A 17,157-nucleotide genomic window follows, 5' to 3' on the forward strand; every position below is an offset into this window, starting at 1 on the left:
TCTGCAAGTCTGAAAGATTTAAGAAATGGGGAAAAAAATCAGCCAAAGACCTGACACAGAACTTGGGAGATGTATCTGTTAAGCATTTTAGAGAAAGGCTCATCTGTATGCATGCATGTTTGCTCATACGAATATTTTTCTGAACCTATTTCTCCATTTTCCCTGCAAAGTATAAAGAAACGGAATGGCTCAAGACCTTTGCACAGTTGTGTTTTGGTACAAGCTAGACAGATCAGACACTGATTCGTTAGCCTTTGAACAACATCTGTGAACAAAACATTTATTCTTAAGCCATTTAAGTTCAACCACAACGCTTTTCATCTGGCTGAGCATGTCCTAACATAGAGCTCTACCTGCCATATCACAGCAGCATTAGCATTGTAGATGGAATGGGGGTAAATGCACATCATTCAAACAGGCCCCTCAGGCTCCTCAAATGAACCGCATAAAGTGGGAAAATTACTGTCACCTTTTTCACCTAACAGTTTTCTCTCCTCTGTCTCCTGAAACAATTACTGCCGTGTGCTCTGACAGACTCATTTTCACATTAAGCATTTTAAAATAACACTGGTTTAGCAATCTGGAATGTGCCAGAAACTAGTTGTGTACTGGCTCCTGTAGATGTTTGATTTAGCAACAATTGAAAACCCAGGCCTGGAGAATCTAAGCTTTCCTGCTTAGCGTACTTGACCACACACAGTAAATGTGGCATTCATCCTGTGACGTGTGCCTTGCGCTCATTCCCTCTCGAGCATGTGCTTACATTTCATATTCCACTGTGTCTGTCTGTGTCCAATTTCACTGCCCACAAGCGCCCAGCATTGTCCTAATTTAATAAATGACAAGCTATTAAAAATCGCTCCTATTCAAAGCTGTGGCCTCTGGTAAATCCATCTCACTCATAGGCCACTGTGATGGCTTTAAACACATCCATGACTGGTTCCCATTAAGACAATGCCACTGTTTTTCCCCTTGCTGCACTGACTGCAGTTGAAAAAAAATATATCAAGCTCTTCAGCAAATGTTTAAGAGCTTTAGCAGATAGAACCACAAGAGGTTCCCAACCTTTCATAAAGGGCCCATAAACCTTGATGATCACTCCACTAACGTTAAACAAATGGACGCGGCTAAGAATTCTTTTCTATTCAAACTGAGACATATTAAGGAGGGGAAAAAGACCTCTCGTGAAATGCAAAGTTGGTTTTAATATATTTCTATACAATCAAATAAACTCAAAGAAGATAGATAAAATTACAAAATGATAAATTGTCTTTTTTTTCCTTTTTACTTGGACATATTTGGGGAGAGATGTCTGCTGGATTGAGAGACGACTTTATCGAAGGCCACAGGTCCATTGTAAATGACTCAAATCCATCTAGAGTTAGACACAAAGACTGTCTGTTATCCAAGGCTTAATATCGTCAATGGCTTGTGGTTCTTGATGCAAATGGACCTCTTTAAAGTTTTAATCTCTCAGTTTTAATCAGTCATAATATACACTCTAATGAAGATGTAACAGTGTGAAATAACCCTGCAACCATGCCAGCATTCCTGTCCAAATAATGGCCCAGTATTAGGTCACGAGGTCAAGCTAAATAGTGACATGACATGGCTTAACCTATTTGGGATTATAGGACTGAAGAAGTACCACCGACAAAGTCCACAGGGCTTCAAACAACGATCAGTCTATGAGAAACACCACCATGTTAAATTATGTGGTTTAACTTCAGTTTACAGGGCAATTTTCTTCAAATAAGCATCAAATCACACTGTTATAAAGAAAAGTTATGTCAAATTATACTATCACTGTTATAAAATCTAAGTTCAACATAATTTGGTATAATGCTGTCTAATATATTTTGGATCAAATGACACTAATTGCATTTCCTAGTCAAGTCATAATTCACACATCGTTTAATTAGAGTACGAGTGCATTTGTGTGCTGTTTTATTAAATGTCTCTCAAAATATGGTTTGTTACATCTTACTAGTGCTCCATAAAATAAAGTGTGACCCACACAGCTCTCCTCTGAGCAGCACTGAATGCTGCATGACCCTGAGGGTGCCAACAATGCCAGAACCTTTTCACCACCTCGATTCATACCAGTCACTCTGAAAGAAGAAAATCTCTTCAGTGAGAGAAGGTTCACTTTTGACATGTTTAAGTATTTCAGGAATTTAAATCACAATTACACAGTACTGCCATCTGAAGGTCCTTCCATGAAAAAAAAACTAATTCGAAATTCAGTTCTAAAACCACGTAACTCGCCGACACGCTGCAGCTTTCCTTCAAACTCGTGCGATTACTCACTTTTTCAGCTTTGTACTCACCCCACAAAGAACTGCCTCATTTCCTGACGTCGTGAACGCATCATCTGCTTGTACTCCCCGATGCGTAGCTTCTTGCCATCAATGATGCAGGTTCTCTTGGGCCGTGGCTTGTACTTGTAGTTGGGATATTTCTCCAAGTGGATCTTGCTTAAGCGGGCCTGCTCCTCGTAATATGGCTGCTTTTCCTGGTTTGTCATGGCTTTCCAGCGAGAGCCTAGAGCAAAAAAAAAATTTAAAAAGCAATTGACACTTTAACTTAGGTTATATTTAAATATTATAGTGTCACTAGTTAAGAGGGTGACTGAATTTAAATATCTGCACATTACCAAATTTTAGTGAGTGACTAACATGGTTTCAGTGAGTTTTTTCAAAATAGTTTCAGTGTGTGGTGAATCAAAGCTTTTCATAAAATTCCTGCAAAGCAAACATACTGTCACAGCTACATTATTCAGTCACACAAAAGAAGCACCGCTTTGACAATTCTGGTTTCTTCCCGAGGTTGGATGCCTTCCTGTGAGCAGGCTCCATTGAGTGTTTAGCCTAGAAGGCTGTTTAAAACCAGGAGTGGATTACACTCTGCTTCGCTCAGGAAGAATGATACATTGTGTATGGCTTGTTTTCCTCGGTAAGAGGACCTTCTGAGCAAGTGAACAGGGCCATTACTGCGGGAACGCAGCACATCTGTGAAGCACTTTGACAGCTGATTATACACACTCTTCCTTGCTCTTCTGTTTATCGAGGTTTATCACAAACTCTTCTTGTACTTTTGTGACACAGGAAACACAGAAACGTTTTTCTTTCTTTTTTTTAAACTTGCCACCCACCTACTCCCTTAAGTCCAGCTGTGTTATTATTTTAGAGATGGATGCATTGTATACATACAGTCATATACACACTCATAATTCCACTTTTCCTTCTCGTCTTGTCACTGAACCCTAATAAAAATCCAGCAGGAGCGCGCGATTAGGCAATGTACTTAATCAAATGATTTTCCCCTGTAATATGTTTCCACTGTAATAACAAAAACAAAGAAAAAAAAAGCACTTTTGAAAGCACAAAGATTAATCGTCTAAATTCAGGATGCATGTTAAGAGCACAAAACATCCATTTATAGGACCCCTTTCAGAGACCTGAGTCAATAACACAGATCCACCTTAGAAAAAGCAATTCATTCACAATTCTCAGAAGTAGCATTTACGGCATTCAGCAAGCTTCAAGCTCACTTGAACTCTGCATTGTACGGTAGAAGTCTTAAGAACATTTCAGGAACAACCGTTATGCTCAGCATCATGTGAATGGATATCTGTGTTGAGGAGGTATTTTAACTGAATGCATCCATCACACTAGTCAGGCTGACACAGTGGAGCTCTGTGTGTGGAGTGTTCCAGGCTGAAAAACACACTAGTCATTCTTACAGTACCCACTTGACGGTAAGAAACCCTGTGAACTGCATATAGCGGTAGGGTAACCTAATGAGCAGACAAGCTGACCTTAAACAAATCTGCCGTGTCACTTTACAGTCACTTAGAAAAAGAAAATAAAAAATTAAAGCAAACACTGGCGTATTCTTTTGTACAAAATTTAAAGGAAAGCAAAAGTACTTCGCCCTTACAACACCAGAACAACATATCGCCACAACACTGAGGTTTAGCTTTCTCACTCATCAAACATAAACCCGCAAAATCTCACCAAGGATCTTGCTGATGTTGGAGTTGTGCATGTCGGGGAAAGTCTGCAGGATCTTCCTCCTCTCATCTTTGGCCCACACCATGAAAGCGTTCATGGGCCTCTTAATGTGGGGCTCGCTGTTGTTCCTGCCTCGTGCCTCTCTGAACACCCGTGCCTCTGCGATGTTACTCCCTAAAAAAAAAGAGATCACTTTTGCTGTATGTTCACCATTAACGAGTTAGCTGTTCATACTTTCACACTTCAAATGCAGTGTATAACAAGGTGCCTGCTTCTTTGACTGAGGCACTTTTCTGTCTTCTTGGAAAGCGTAGCAAAGGTTTGGTGGAGTATTGCGGGCATAGTGTCCTTCATATCATTCCTACACACAAACACACGTGAACTTTGCACATTATGCTTAGTTTGCTTCCTCGTGATATTATCTCAGTGCTTAAGCTCCTGTGTTTACTCCTCTGACTCTAAACTAAACCACGATGAGCACTCCTTGGTGCCTGTAAACAGAATTGCTTTATGACAAACAGGTGTGCTTGAAAAAAATCAGAAAGACAACATTACAAGGAAGTACTTTAAAAGAGCGCGTTTAATGACTACATTTAATTCATAGTACGTAAAAATCAGCTCTTGTGACCGATTCATAATTATCTCTGTGACCATTCGCTACAGAAAACTTACTGCCCATTTTTGGTTTGCATACTAGGACTGGGTCACAAAAACTAGTGAAAAACATGAAGACAATTCATCCTCTTTTCCTACACTTGCAGTAATATTGACATTTGACATTTTCAAGTGAGCAGAATGTTCACCGTAGTGTCCTGACGTCCAAGATAAATATTTGTATTTTCTGAATACCTGCATTTGTGAGCTTTCTGGTAGATGACTTATTGAGTATTAGTCTTAGTAGGAAGGCCCACAGAGGCCTCTTCTACATTTAACCATGTGAGTTACTGTCACTGGTATCAGTTTTATCTGAACAGGATGTGACTCGCACTCTATTTCTGAAAAAAAAAACAACAAAAAAAAACATGCCATTTTGCATGCCAGTAGTCAGAAATGTAGGTAAAAGAGTAGCAACGGGGTAAGAGACAGAGGAACATACCATCTAAATCTTCTGGTCTTGTCAGGTCAATGACTCGATGAACCATCTTCCCAGCATCCTCTCCGAGCTTCCCCAGGTGCTGGCTCAGTGTCTCATAGTGCAGCCGCTCCTACAGTAGAAAAGAAAAAAAGGAGTGGTGAAGTCTGAGGAATACTTTAAAAGCTGCAATTCTTTACTCTGCATTCAGTTATTATTATTTAACCCAGGGGTCGGCAACCCTAGGCACGCATGCCAGGGTTAACTGATGGCACGACCATAGCTGGACTGGCCATCGGGCATACTGAGCATTTGATCGGTGGGCTGGTGGTGATTTTTCGTTTTTATGGGCCGATGATTTTTTGTTGTTGTTGTTTTTTCGTAAAGGTATAAACAATGAAAGGTGGTGGATTGGCCAAATGCTGGTCGGTGTGTAAAAATAACTCAGTTATTTGGTGGTGGCTGTGGCGGAGCTTCCACAGATTCAGTAACATTAGCAAGTGGTGGAGGCCAGCAGGTGGATGAGAGAAAGGGGAGGCAGGAGGAGAGCCCCGAGGCAGCCGCCGAGTGTCAGGTGAACTGAACTTCAGGTAAGAAGTTATGACCTGCAGTCTGTCTGGGTCAGATATAAACCAAGTTTAGGTGGAGTTTATTTTCGTTGTGCTGACTTTTTACAGTCAGTTACAATAACTTATACTGCGTACTAGCTAGCATGACGGAGTTTCTATACAGCTGGGTGGGTGCTTTGATGTTATTGATAGTGAACTTTATTTTATTCATAAGGCTAATTAGTAGAGTTGCCAACCGTCCCCTAAAAAGAAGGAATCGTCTCGTATTCAGAGAAAATTTTACGCGTTTCGTGTTGAGGTGAAAAGAAACACAGTTTGTCCCGGACTTCAGCTAGAATGGAGAGACACAAAGCTGGAGTTATTCTGTCGTTATGCTGCACAGCTGCCTCTTCTTCTCTCATTCTCTCTCCCCTCTCTCTCCTGTTGCTACTTCAATCATGAAACTGATCAATGATCAGCTGATCGGCTTTTCTCTCTTGTTTGTTTATCGTCCACTTTGCGCCAGAAAGAGGAAACCAGCGGATGTCGCGCTAAACAACAGCAGCACGTTTAAGCTTGATCAGCTGTTGTTAGAATTTATTTAATAATACTTTCTAGTATCAGCTGATGTTTGCTGGAGCCACAGCTGTAAAAGCTGCTGGTCATGAGGTTTGTATATCTGGTGAGAGGGAAACATGAAGATGAAACCAGGAGATGTCCTTACTGAATCATCAGAGCTGTGATGGAGAAACAGGTTTACCTTTTAGTTAACATGAATGAGTTGAAGGGAAGTTGTGAACTGTTTCTGAGAGACAAATAACAACAGGATCCTTTTCTAAGTAGCTGACAGCTGGTAACTGTGCAGGGGCGGGTCTAGCAAAATGTTGCCAGGGGTCTATGTAGGGCATTAACAGGGAAAGGGGGGCACAAAGAAATACTTTCTTATTCTCATTTAAAATGTCTGGTTTTTATTAAATAATTATCTGAAGCTTACAATCAAAGTTTTTATCTGACGTAAAATGTATAAAAATCATACATATACCGACAAGACTGTACATCACTGTCACAACAGCGTTTGTTTTCATTCAAAGGCTTTATGGCTTTAATACCTGGTGGGCCGGTCTCTAGTCAAAATGCCCGGGCCGATTTTTTGTCCCAGTCCAGCCCTGGGCACGACAATCTGAGAAGGTGCATTAAAAAATACATGGCCGCGCCAGCAGTGCACATTGCAAATTAGTTCACATAGACACATTAGTTGTGCCGCTTCTTAATGACGGTATCTTAGCTAACAACCCAGAGTACCAGATTCAACTTGTAATTGGCTAAAAATCACTTCGCCTATCGGTGAGAAGGACGTTGTTAGCTTTCCACATTCCAACACTTCAGAAGCTTCAGGAGCTTTCCGCTCAGCACAGCATCAGCACCACGGAAATACAGAGCTATATCTGTAGACTCGAGACAGAATTCACAATGCGTTTTCAGGACTTTCAGGTGTATGGACCAATGTTTCTTTTCTGATCAAACCAGAAAGCTTTAATGAACAGCTAGATTTGTCTCGCATTAACTGGCTGAGTTAATGCCAGTTAATGCAACATTGAAGCAGCTGGAATCCACAGCTGTGCATGTTCATGGAGCTGCATTTTCACCTGCTGGACATCACTACCTGACAAGTTTAACTGTCTTCAGAACATTGCAGAGGCCTTATTGACAGTATTTGGCTCTACATATCTGTGTGAGCAGATTTTCTCTCACATGAGTGTCCACAGGTAGCCGTCTGAATGCTGGACACTCTGAGACCTGTGTCTCTGAGTGGGAGACCAGAGATCAGATTAACATGTGTATTATCAAACATGCCATATTGGCCCAGTTTATTTTTCTTATCATTGTTGTGAGGACACCATAAATATCATTTGCATTTTCTGTTGTACAGTTCATTTGCTGTTATGGAGTTCTTGTTATGGATAAAAAGTGTCTTTTTTTTGTTTGTTTCAAAACAGCTGATAACTATTCGCTGATAGCTGCCAACATCTGTGAACAAATATAATTCTATAAAGTGGTTCTATATAGCAGAGGTGTGGACTCGAGTCACATGACTTGGACTCGAGTCAGACTCGAGTCATTAATTTTATGACTTTAGACTTGACTTGAAAAAATGTTCTAAGACTTGTGACTTGACTTGGACTTTTACACCAATGACTTGGGACTTGAATTGGACTTGAACCGATTTACTTGAAAAGACTTGATATTTCACCCCAAATATAAAATTTAACATGCATATTACACAGAGATTGAAAATGTGACGTCATTCAGGGGTAAACCGCAAAGGATTCTGGGAACTCGTGGCAAGAGGTACTAGCGCACGCAGGCTTTCAATTGAAATCAGTCACACAGCGATAAAAAGAAACACAAAAATGTCAAGAAGCCGTTGTATTATTAACTGCAATAGCCGGTCGCATGACAGCCACGGGAAGCCGACGGGTAAAGAGATCGGTTGTTATCGGATTACGACGTTTAAGAGAAATTGTTCGAGCCATGTTTCCGAAGTAACAAAGACGCGACAGATGGCCTGGATTGCAGCCATTCAAAGATCAAATATAACGTCCCAGAACACTCCAGCTCACAGGTTAGTCTGCTCCAAGCATTCCCACAAAGGTCAGTGTTTAGTAGTTAATACGTCGTTTTTCTTAACATAATTGGTGATATAGGTTACAAGCAAGTCTGGCGCTGAACAGAAATTGTCGCGCTATGCTCCTTTATTTATTGTGCATAAATAGTGAATTGTCCTGACACAATATTGTGTTTCGCTTCTGTTATTATGGCACATTGACAAAAACATGTACTTTTATTCACAGGATAAAACAGTTGTTTTTTTGTATCACTAATTGCCCAGTACGATTACAGCATACAGTATTGTTGTCACTGCTACATTTCTGTGATGCTACCAGAAATTATTTCCACTACTAATTAATTACCGTTGAGCTCAAAGGTCCTATTAATAAACGGTTAAGGAATGTGTATTTATGAAGACGATTTGTGAGACTGGTAAACTTATGATATGTACGATGGTCTTTACTTTCTACACGGTGCATTTCAAGGTCTTGCACCCATCCGTCGGTAAACTGTACCTGGGCTTGTTGCAGTGACCGGAAGTTACTAAACTTCATGTGTGTATGCACTCACTCCAAGAACCGTATGATTATAAATATGCATATAAATATGCTACAATGAGATAGCTGACTTCATCTAACTAGCAAATGTTTTCCAGGCTACGTTGGTGATGCAGTTTTTTTTTAATGTGTATGATATTTTTGTCATGCGATTTTAAAGCCGGTCCTACAACCGCATCCAAGAATAACATGCAGCTTATCTCAGAACTGTCGGTGAAAATTATTCTTGGAGCTAGGTTTAATTGAGCTGCATTTTAAAGAGGTGCAATTTCACAATTTGTGTATATTTTCTAAGTTCACTATTTTGTATGTGTTGAGAAAAACACAGATTTTAAAATTACATGGTCTAATATTTACATTTAGCATATAACTGCAACATGCTTTTTTCATTTTTTTTTTAAAGACTCGAAAGGACTTGAAATTCAAAGTTTCAGACTTGTGACTTGACTCGGACTTTTACACCAGTGACTTGAGACTCGACTCTGACTTGCCTGACATTACTTGAGACTTGACTTGAGACTTGAGGATAAAGACTTGAGACTTACTTGAGACTTGCAAAACAATGACTTGGTCCCACCTCTGCTATATAGTGTGTAACCGTTAATATAGAGCGTTATTAAATTTATTGCTAATGCAGTCATATGGCACACTGACTTCTGAGGAAATTTTAGATGGCACTTGTCATCAGAAAGGTTGCCGACCCCTGATTTAACCACTAGATCAAGTTTCCTGCCATCTTTTGAATTGGGCAGCCATCGATGACTTTGATGGTAATGACAGTAAAATTAATTGCTGGGTTCAGCTAGCATAAAGGAAACGTCCAGCACTTTTAGCTTTACTTTTTTTAATGGAACCTGAACAAAAATAAGTGATGATGAGTTTTAATTCATGTAATAAACTAATAGGCAAGGCAGAACACCTCGAAGGCTGCACTTATCCTCAGTGACTTGCCCACCTTCCGTTATCATACGCTCCTCATCTGTCACCACCTCTAAGACAAAAAACTCCTACAAGCAGCTTGCCTTGGAGTCTTACAGCTAAAATTACCCCACCACGCTCTCAAACTGCAGTGGAAAACATGGTACGCTCCGCATAGCTACCATACATCCACACTCCTCCTCTTCTCCTCCTTCCCTCCCTCCCTTCCTCCCTCTCAGTTCTCCTCCTTTTTCTGGTGACAGAGGCATTTTGTTTGACGCAAGGAATGGTTGCTGGGTGAAGTCATGCCGCGGTAGCCGCTGGCAGCAGTGGTGGAACTTAGGGGCCGCGTGTATGTGTGCGTGTGCATGTGTGTGTGTGTTTATAGACAAGAGTCAGTGCGGGCCAATGTCAGCACTACAGCAGGGCTGTAATCAGGCCTACCACAGAACATGTGCCTGGGCAGTGCCATGCTCACCGCAGGAAGCAACCGCCTAACAAAGGACTAAAGAAAAGAAAGAAGGAGGGAAGGACGGAGATAGAGAGAGAGTCAGAGAAAAATAGAAAGGAGGAGATGGAAAACGAGTGTAGAGACAAGAATAAGATCTCAAGTCCCCTGAGAGCCATCCTGTGAGCCCAAAAGTCAAAATGAGTCACAGTTTGACTTTCTGTTATTTGAAGGCCAATGTCCTACAGTACATAATTCCTCTGCAATCGAAGTGAAGATGTTTGAAATGTTCCCGGTGATTAGATGAGACCAAATGGAAAAGTAATGCAGAATAGAGTTGGGGATTTGGAAAATGGAGTGGGACAGCATCAATAGAGGCAGAATGATCCAAACTACAGATTAACAGCAGATCTGGGTCACAATTTGCAAATATTCCCTGTGGTTGGTCTACTTTTGGTCTTCTTAAAAGTTCTTGTGGCAAATGCAATAAGGAGCTGTCTTTCCTTTGTTTAGTCAAGATTGAAATAGGTTTGGCCTGTGTGCCTGCTGGTTTCAAACTGGACTGCTGCCTTTTGGAGCAATATTACAGACTTTCTTTCCCCCTCTCTTTAATTGGACTCCATTTGTACTTTGTAGAATTAAACTGGAAAAAAAATAGCAGAAAATAGGCAACAATCACTTTTAAACATTAAAGCTGTGCAAACAACTACCTTAAAAACAAATCACATTAGTGCTGCCACAGTACTTTTAACACACGTTTGCTTTTGCTGGTCTCTCAAAGTGTTGCTGCTGGATGTATGCTTCTAAATTTAAGAGACACCCGACTCTTTTTGTTCTGCTTGGTCTGTTCTCTTCTTGGCATCCAACTCCTCGCGTCCCTTCACTGTTGCTAAGGTAACACTCCAAACATTTTATTTTTTAATCCATACCGTATTGAGCTCATTACCACAGTTACAACTCGCCTGCTGCCAGGATGGCCTGCCTCCAGCTGACCCGCAACCGTTTACTGTCTCCTCCCGGACCAATCAAGTTTGGCAAACTCCTCAGTAACCCTCCCCACTGCCCACCAACCCCCCTCCTGGGGTTTCCTCTCTACTCCAATTTTCTTCATCTTTCTTCCTCTCTTTCCTTCTCCATGCCGATAGAGCTGTCAGTCAGCCCCCTGTTCTGTTTTTTTCAACCATGCCTCCTATTCATAGCCCTTAACACTCCTCCGCCAGACCTCTACAACTTGAGCCTTCAACCCCCAAAAGAAGTAGACACTCAGCTTTATAGTATTTATTATAATGTATATCACTCAGACTATAATTGCACCAAGATTATGTCGACGTTTAATCAAAACTTGGAACCATCTAAGCTTCTGGTTTCACAGGCTCACTTCCTTCAAAGACCAAACTAACCAACAGCGGAGCCAATATAAACTTCTATACAACCATTTCTCTCCTCTCTTTCTCTTTCTTCCAGACTTATTCAATGACAGAAAGCATGCTGACCAACTTTAACTTCGTGTAGACAAAGGGTGTTCTTCTATAATGGGATACTGTTAAATTATAGTCTCCAAAATTTAGATTTCTGGTCCATTTCAAAGCTGTATAAATGCTATGTGAAAGTGTCCAAACCTACGAGGAATGTGTGCAATAAGTTAAAGGGTTCTGAACCATTTGTAGAAAAATATGCATAAAGAGTGTATGATTGATATAAAGTATTTTCAAATTAGCATGCTAGAAATGAATGAAACTCAGTTTGACTGATGTTGTTTTTGTTCACTGAAATGTGTGTATATTTATTTTTGAGTACTGGATATTCTAGATTGTCCAGTCTCCAAGCCCACCTTTGCATAACTGCTCAAAGATCATCTTACAGCATATGACTCTGTTGGAGTACAGCACAGACTGATGCCCCTTAGCCCATCAGCCAATGTAGCAGTTAAATTATACTAGCACCAGAGACACTAGAAGAGTTCATGTGTCCACATTATTTACATCATTATCTCTCCACAGCATCATCCAAACAGAGCAAAAAGGCTATTTGTGCTTCTTCTAATGTGACCTGTACATTTACCATTTCCTTCACCTCCATTGGAAACTTAGAAAAGTATCTGCTCAGAATTCAGTGTGTTTTTTGTACTTTGTATCTTGTGAACGTTACTCTGGGGTTTTTTTTAAGCCAACTGAGCAATACTGTAACTAATGTAACTGTGTAGAGCTTATACATGTTTTCCTACATATTGCAAAGAGACAGATACATGATTTGGGGGTTCATCATGTAATATGTAGGCTAAATAATTATAGTATAGTAATTATAGTAATAATAATTACTGTTTTTCTTAATGGCATGTTTTGTGCCTACTCTGATGAAAAGAAAAAACATATATATACATATATATATATATATATATATAAGTCTTAAGCGTCTCTCTCACACACACACACACAAACACACGCACACACACACATGGTTATACACAGTGGCTATTTCAGTGAGCTCTGGCAGCCGCAGGCCAGCTGGAAGCAACGTAAGCGTAAGGTGATACTCAACAATGCCACTAACTGGCCAGGCCTCTCGTCTGTACACCAGCTATAATGACATTAACATGGCCAAGGCCAGTGCAGAGCCAGGACACGCATGCACGCACGCACACACACACACACACACACACACACACAAAAAGGAGTCTAGGATCACTTTCAGCTCATAGCGAAATGTCTGTGTCGCTTATGTTTGAAACGAATACTGTGGGACAAAAATACACAAACAAAAAGTGAAATACAGACACAACACACACACTTAGACGTCACCGCGACTCCCTTTTGAGTGGAATCAGTGCGGGTAATAAATAGCTCAACATTCAACATTACACTGAGATACCATTCACAGCACATGCCTCATTCCCTCCAAGGAAGCTGAATATGTTGTGTTAGTACAGTGTCATAAAACAAAAAAGATTTGGGAAGCGCTTCAAAGTTTCGAAGGGGAGGATTTGAGTAACAAATTTATCCATTGAACTAAAAACTACCAACAAATCCAAGGTAAAGAAAAAGAGCTGGTCTCGCTGCCTCCTGAGGTGGAACGGTTGAGTCACACTTTCAGTATCCAGCAAGTTCCATCCATGAATTGTTTAAGACAGAGCAAAGCTTTTGAGCACTTCAGGAGAAAAAAAAGCACACACACAGACGAAAAAAATGTTACGTCCCAATGAAAAAAATGATGCATTCAAAGCAAAGAGAAAGAGTCTTTGAGCTCCTGTTGTTAGGTAACGAATAACAAACTGACAACAAACAGCGAGGCTTGCTGTCGTCCTCGAACCGGAAACAATTACTTTGAGAGTTTCCAAGTGAGCTTTTTATTAGGAGGCATGCAGCTATAAACCAAATTACTGCATTGCTTTGGTTTTGTTCTTCTAAAGTTGGAAAATATAGAGCTTTAGAAACACGGAGGGTTCTCCTTGCAGCGCACTCACCTCAATCTGTTGAGCGTTTCAAAGTGAAATTTGTGCAAAAACAAAAAAGTTAAAAGCATAAACTTATTTCAGAACACTGGTGGTTTATTTCACTGGACCTGCAGCAGGCAACTCATATTAAATCTTAATAAACAATTTATCAGTATAGGCTGTTGTCTAATTTATATTTATGAGTTTCTCAGTGTTTACTAGTATAATGACTTATAAAAAAAACAACTTGGGACTGAGGATAAGTAAAGCAGAGATATATTTTGCCAGATTTTGAATGTTTTCTTCCTGAAGATGCAAGGCAAACAAGTCCAAAAAGAAAAAAAAGAATCAAAACAACCTATCCTTGGAGTGCACCAATCATGACCTACTTGGGGTTGGTGGGTTCAAAGTCTCCCCCCCTAAAATATTAATGAGTTCTGCTCCTCCTCGTTCTCCTTGTAAGCAACATGGGATCAATTGCACAGCAGAATTGGTCTAATCATGTTCCGTATTTTACTTAATGTTTGATCCTCAGAATTTATGATTGGTTGATCAGACCGATTGAAGATGTTTTGGAATATGAATTTCCCCCTGGATCTTGGTACAAAGGCCCTGTCTCCTTTCGCCCAAGGGAAAGAGATGAGCTGGGCAAGAGGTGAGTGTGGACAGGGGAATTCCTTGAGAAAGGGCCTTTAATTGGGCTAAAACCCTGAGGCCGGGATCGCCCCTCCAGGGCAAGTGGAGAGCTGAACTCCATTAAACACACATATACACGCACGCATGAACGCACACACTTACACATACACACTAATCACCTCTTCTCTTAAAAAAAACACCCACTCAGTCAAGGCAGGCACACTAACACGCCAAAACCATCACTTGTCATTGGCCCAGCTGCTCCCTCTTCAAAGCTGTTGGCTTCTGGGTGGCCGTGGAGATGAGAGGAGAGAAAAGAAGTTCTCAAGAGCTGCAGCCCGAGCCAAATGACACCAAATATCATCCATGAATATTCTTCAGACTCATGTACGAGCTGAGAAGAAACCTTGAACTCTGAGCCAATGAAATAGTAGAGAAAATGTGACACAGGAGCAAAGAGTTTGTAGACCCACAGAGGTGTGAGTCTCTGTTTTCAAGTTTGTGTTAAGGAGCAGAAGAGAATACTTAATGGATCCTAATAGCTAGTAGGGAGCAATAAAAAAATTATTGTCCAGTTCCCTCTCTCCTTACCACCTTGTCCTTCAGGCTGTTGCTGGCAGTTTATGAAGACAGGTTCACATCTTTTAGTGAATGAAAAAATACAACAAATTTAAAAGTTTGTCTGTTAGTGTTGCACCATGAGTGATGTTATGTGCATTGTTAGTAATCTCAATTGGTGGCAAGGTATCAGTATGTTGTTCACGTGTTCTGCATAGTTAGCAAACAGTATTTGACCTCAGAGTCAATGTTCTAGGAAAATAACTCCTAGATTCTTCCAATATGATTTAACAAGACTACTGAGCTTTAATTCTATTTGAACATAAATTAACTCACAAATTGCCTTTTTCTAATCATTTTTAAATTTTAGTTTATGATGTTGTAGAGTTTTTGAGTCCTATTTTAATTCTACGCCAATGTATTCCTAGGGCTGGTCCTAAGCCCGGATACATGGTGAGGGTTGTGTCAGGCAGGAGATCCGGCGTAAAATCTTTGCCAAATCAAACATGCAGATGATTAAGAATGAGATTTCCATACTGGATCAGTCAGGGCCTGGTTAACAACAAGCGCCTGAAGTGCTGGTCGCCAACACGGTGCCAGAGGAAACTGCTACTGCTGGCCCAAGACAAAGAAAGAGGAAAGGGGGAAGGCAGTGAGAGACAAGGAAAAGCAGGAGGTGTAAGGATAGCTGGCAGTGGATTTAACCAATGGAATGGAAGTGGCTCTGGTGAACATGTATATCGAGAAGAGGGCAGAGCATTACAAGAGTGGAGGAATGTGCACACAGGTGGGACAACATGCTATGCAGAAGAGATGCAAGAGATAGCAGAATGCAATGTGTTGGCAGGGTAGAATGTAGCTAGACACATTTGGATGGTAGTTTGCAGGATTACTTTGGAAATCAAGAAATGGAAGGAATTTTTAACCAGACTGCTCAACACAATCTTTTAAATATACTTATTTGGAACCAGCTTAACACAATCTTGAAGAGTCAGAAGATGCCTTGGAAATAGAGAAGAAGTGTACTTGACAGATGATGGAAGGGGTGGAAGGGTGGAATATGATGTTTGCAGATGATAGTGAGAGTAGGGAGCAGGTGGAAGAGCCTTAGAAGAGGAGAGGACTGAAAGTCATTAGAAGCGAAACAGAATATAATTAATGAATGAAATGGAGAAACACAAAGTAATAAGGTGATTATGCAAGGAGTGCAGATACCTGATACCTGAGGTCAACCACCCAGGCAGGGTGGAGTGGGCGGAGACGACTGTCAGGGGTGATTTGTGAAAGAAGGATAGTAGCAAGAGTGACAAGTAAGATTTAAAGATGGTAGTGAGGCCTGCTATGGTGTACGATTTGGAGACAGTGGCACTGACAAAAAGCCACGAGGCCGAGCAGGAGGCTTAAGATCCTAAGAATTTCACTGGGACTGAACAGGATGAAAAGGATTTAGAAATGAGTAAATCAGAGGGACAACTCAGGTCGGAAGAAAGTTAGAAAGGCAAGGCTGAGATTGTTTCAACATGTGTAGATGAGGGATCGTGCTGGACAAAGGATGTTGAATATGGAGCGGTCATACAGGAGGAAAGAGGAAGACCACAGAGAAGATTCATGAATTCATGAAGGAGGTTATGAGAGTTGGTGTGACAGAAGAGGATGTCAGAGAGATGGAGTCCCATCTTCCTCTTTGTCCCTGCTAAATCATTTGTTGATGCTTGTAGTTATGCTGCTTGTGGTTTGTGTACGGTCCTTGTTTCCAGTTTGTTTGTACTCTGGATTCCTATTTTGTTTATTTCATTTATTGCATTAGCCAAAGACCGCTTTGTTTGTTTTTTTGTTTTTTTTGTTTTGTTTTTTTATATATATTTGTGTTGAATTAACAGTGCTGATTTTATAACCTCAAAATCTGAAAAGGTATGACTGGAATTGTAGCCAAAAGTATTGAGTATTGAAAAAGAACTGAAAAGTTTATTTAGTTATTTAGCAAATCTTTATGTTATTTATTTGACAGTATTTTAGGACCAGAGCCAAAATTTCTTTTTTAGAAGAAAAGTAATTGCTATGAAACTGCATTCAGTTCATGTAACTCTTTCAGACCTTATCAGTAAAACGTGTGTGTGCATCCTATTATGCATCCAGATGTGACCTGCATGTCCTTCTAACCTTGTTGCCGTTGTTGAGGTTCATGCTGCTGAGGGCAGATAGCTTTGCTTCCAGACTCTGGTGTCCTGGCTGCTGCTGCTGTTGGTGGAGCTGCTCCCTCTGGATCTGCTCCCTCATACTCCTGGCCTCTTGGATGGCCTTCATCACTGCATCCTGGTCCCCAAACAGTGCTGTGGAGTTGAGACTGGACAATATGTCTGCAGG

At 40.7% G+C, this 17,157-nt stretch overlaps 1 protein-coding gene across 7 annotated transcripts in view; it reads right to left on the bottom strand.

Moving 5' to 3' along the window:
- The window catches only part of LOC113026379 (transcription factor SOX-6-like), a 106,344-nt gene that overhangs the window by 3,564 nt on the left and 85,623 nt on the right, over window positions 1-17,157 (bottom strand). For all 7 annotated transcript variants that reach the window (XM_080303771.1, XM_080303770.1, XM_080303769.1 and 4 more), the window contains 4 exons: window positions 16,954-17,150; window positions 5,113-5,221; window positions 4,020-4,190; window positions 2,331-2,544 (listed from right to left, as the gene is read on the bottom strand). In XM_080303771.1, the coding sequence (XP_080159897.1) occupies window positions 2,331-2,544; window positions 4,020-4,190; window positions 5,113-5,221; window positions 16,954-17,150 (691 nt within the window). The remainder of the gene's footprint in view (window positions 1-2,330; window positions 2,545-4,019; window positions 4,191-5,112; window positions 5,222-16,953; window positions 17,151-17,157) is intronic.

This window comes from Astatotilapia calliptera, chromosome 7, assembly GCF_964374335.1.
Source record: "Astatotilapia calliptera chromosome 7, fAstCal68.1, whole genome shotgun sequence".
Classification (NCBI taxonomy): Eukaryota; Metazoa; Chordata; class Actinopteri; order Cichliformes; family Cichlidae; genus Astatotilapia; species Astatotilapia calliptera.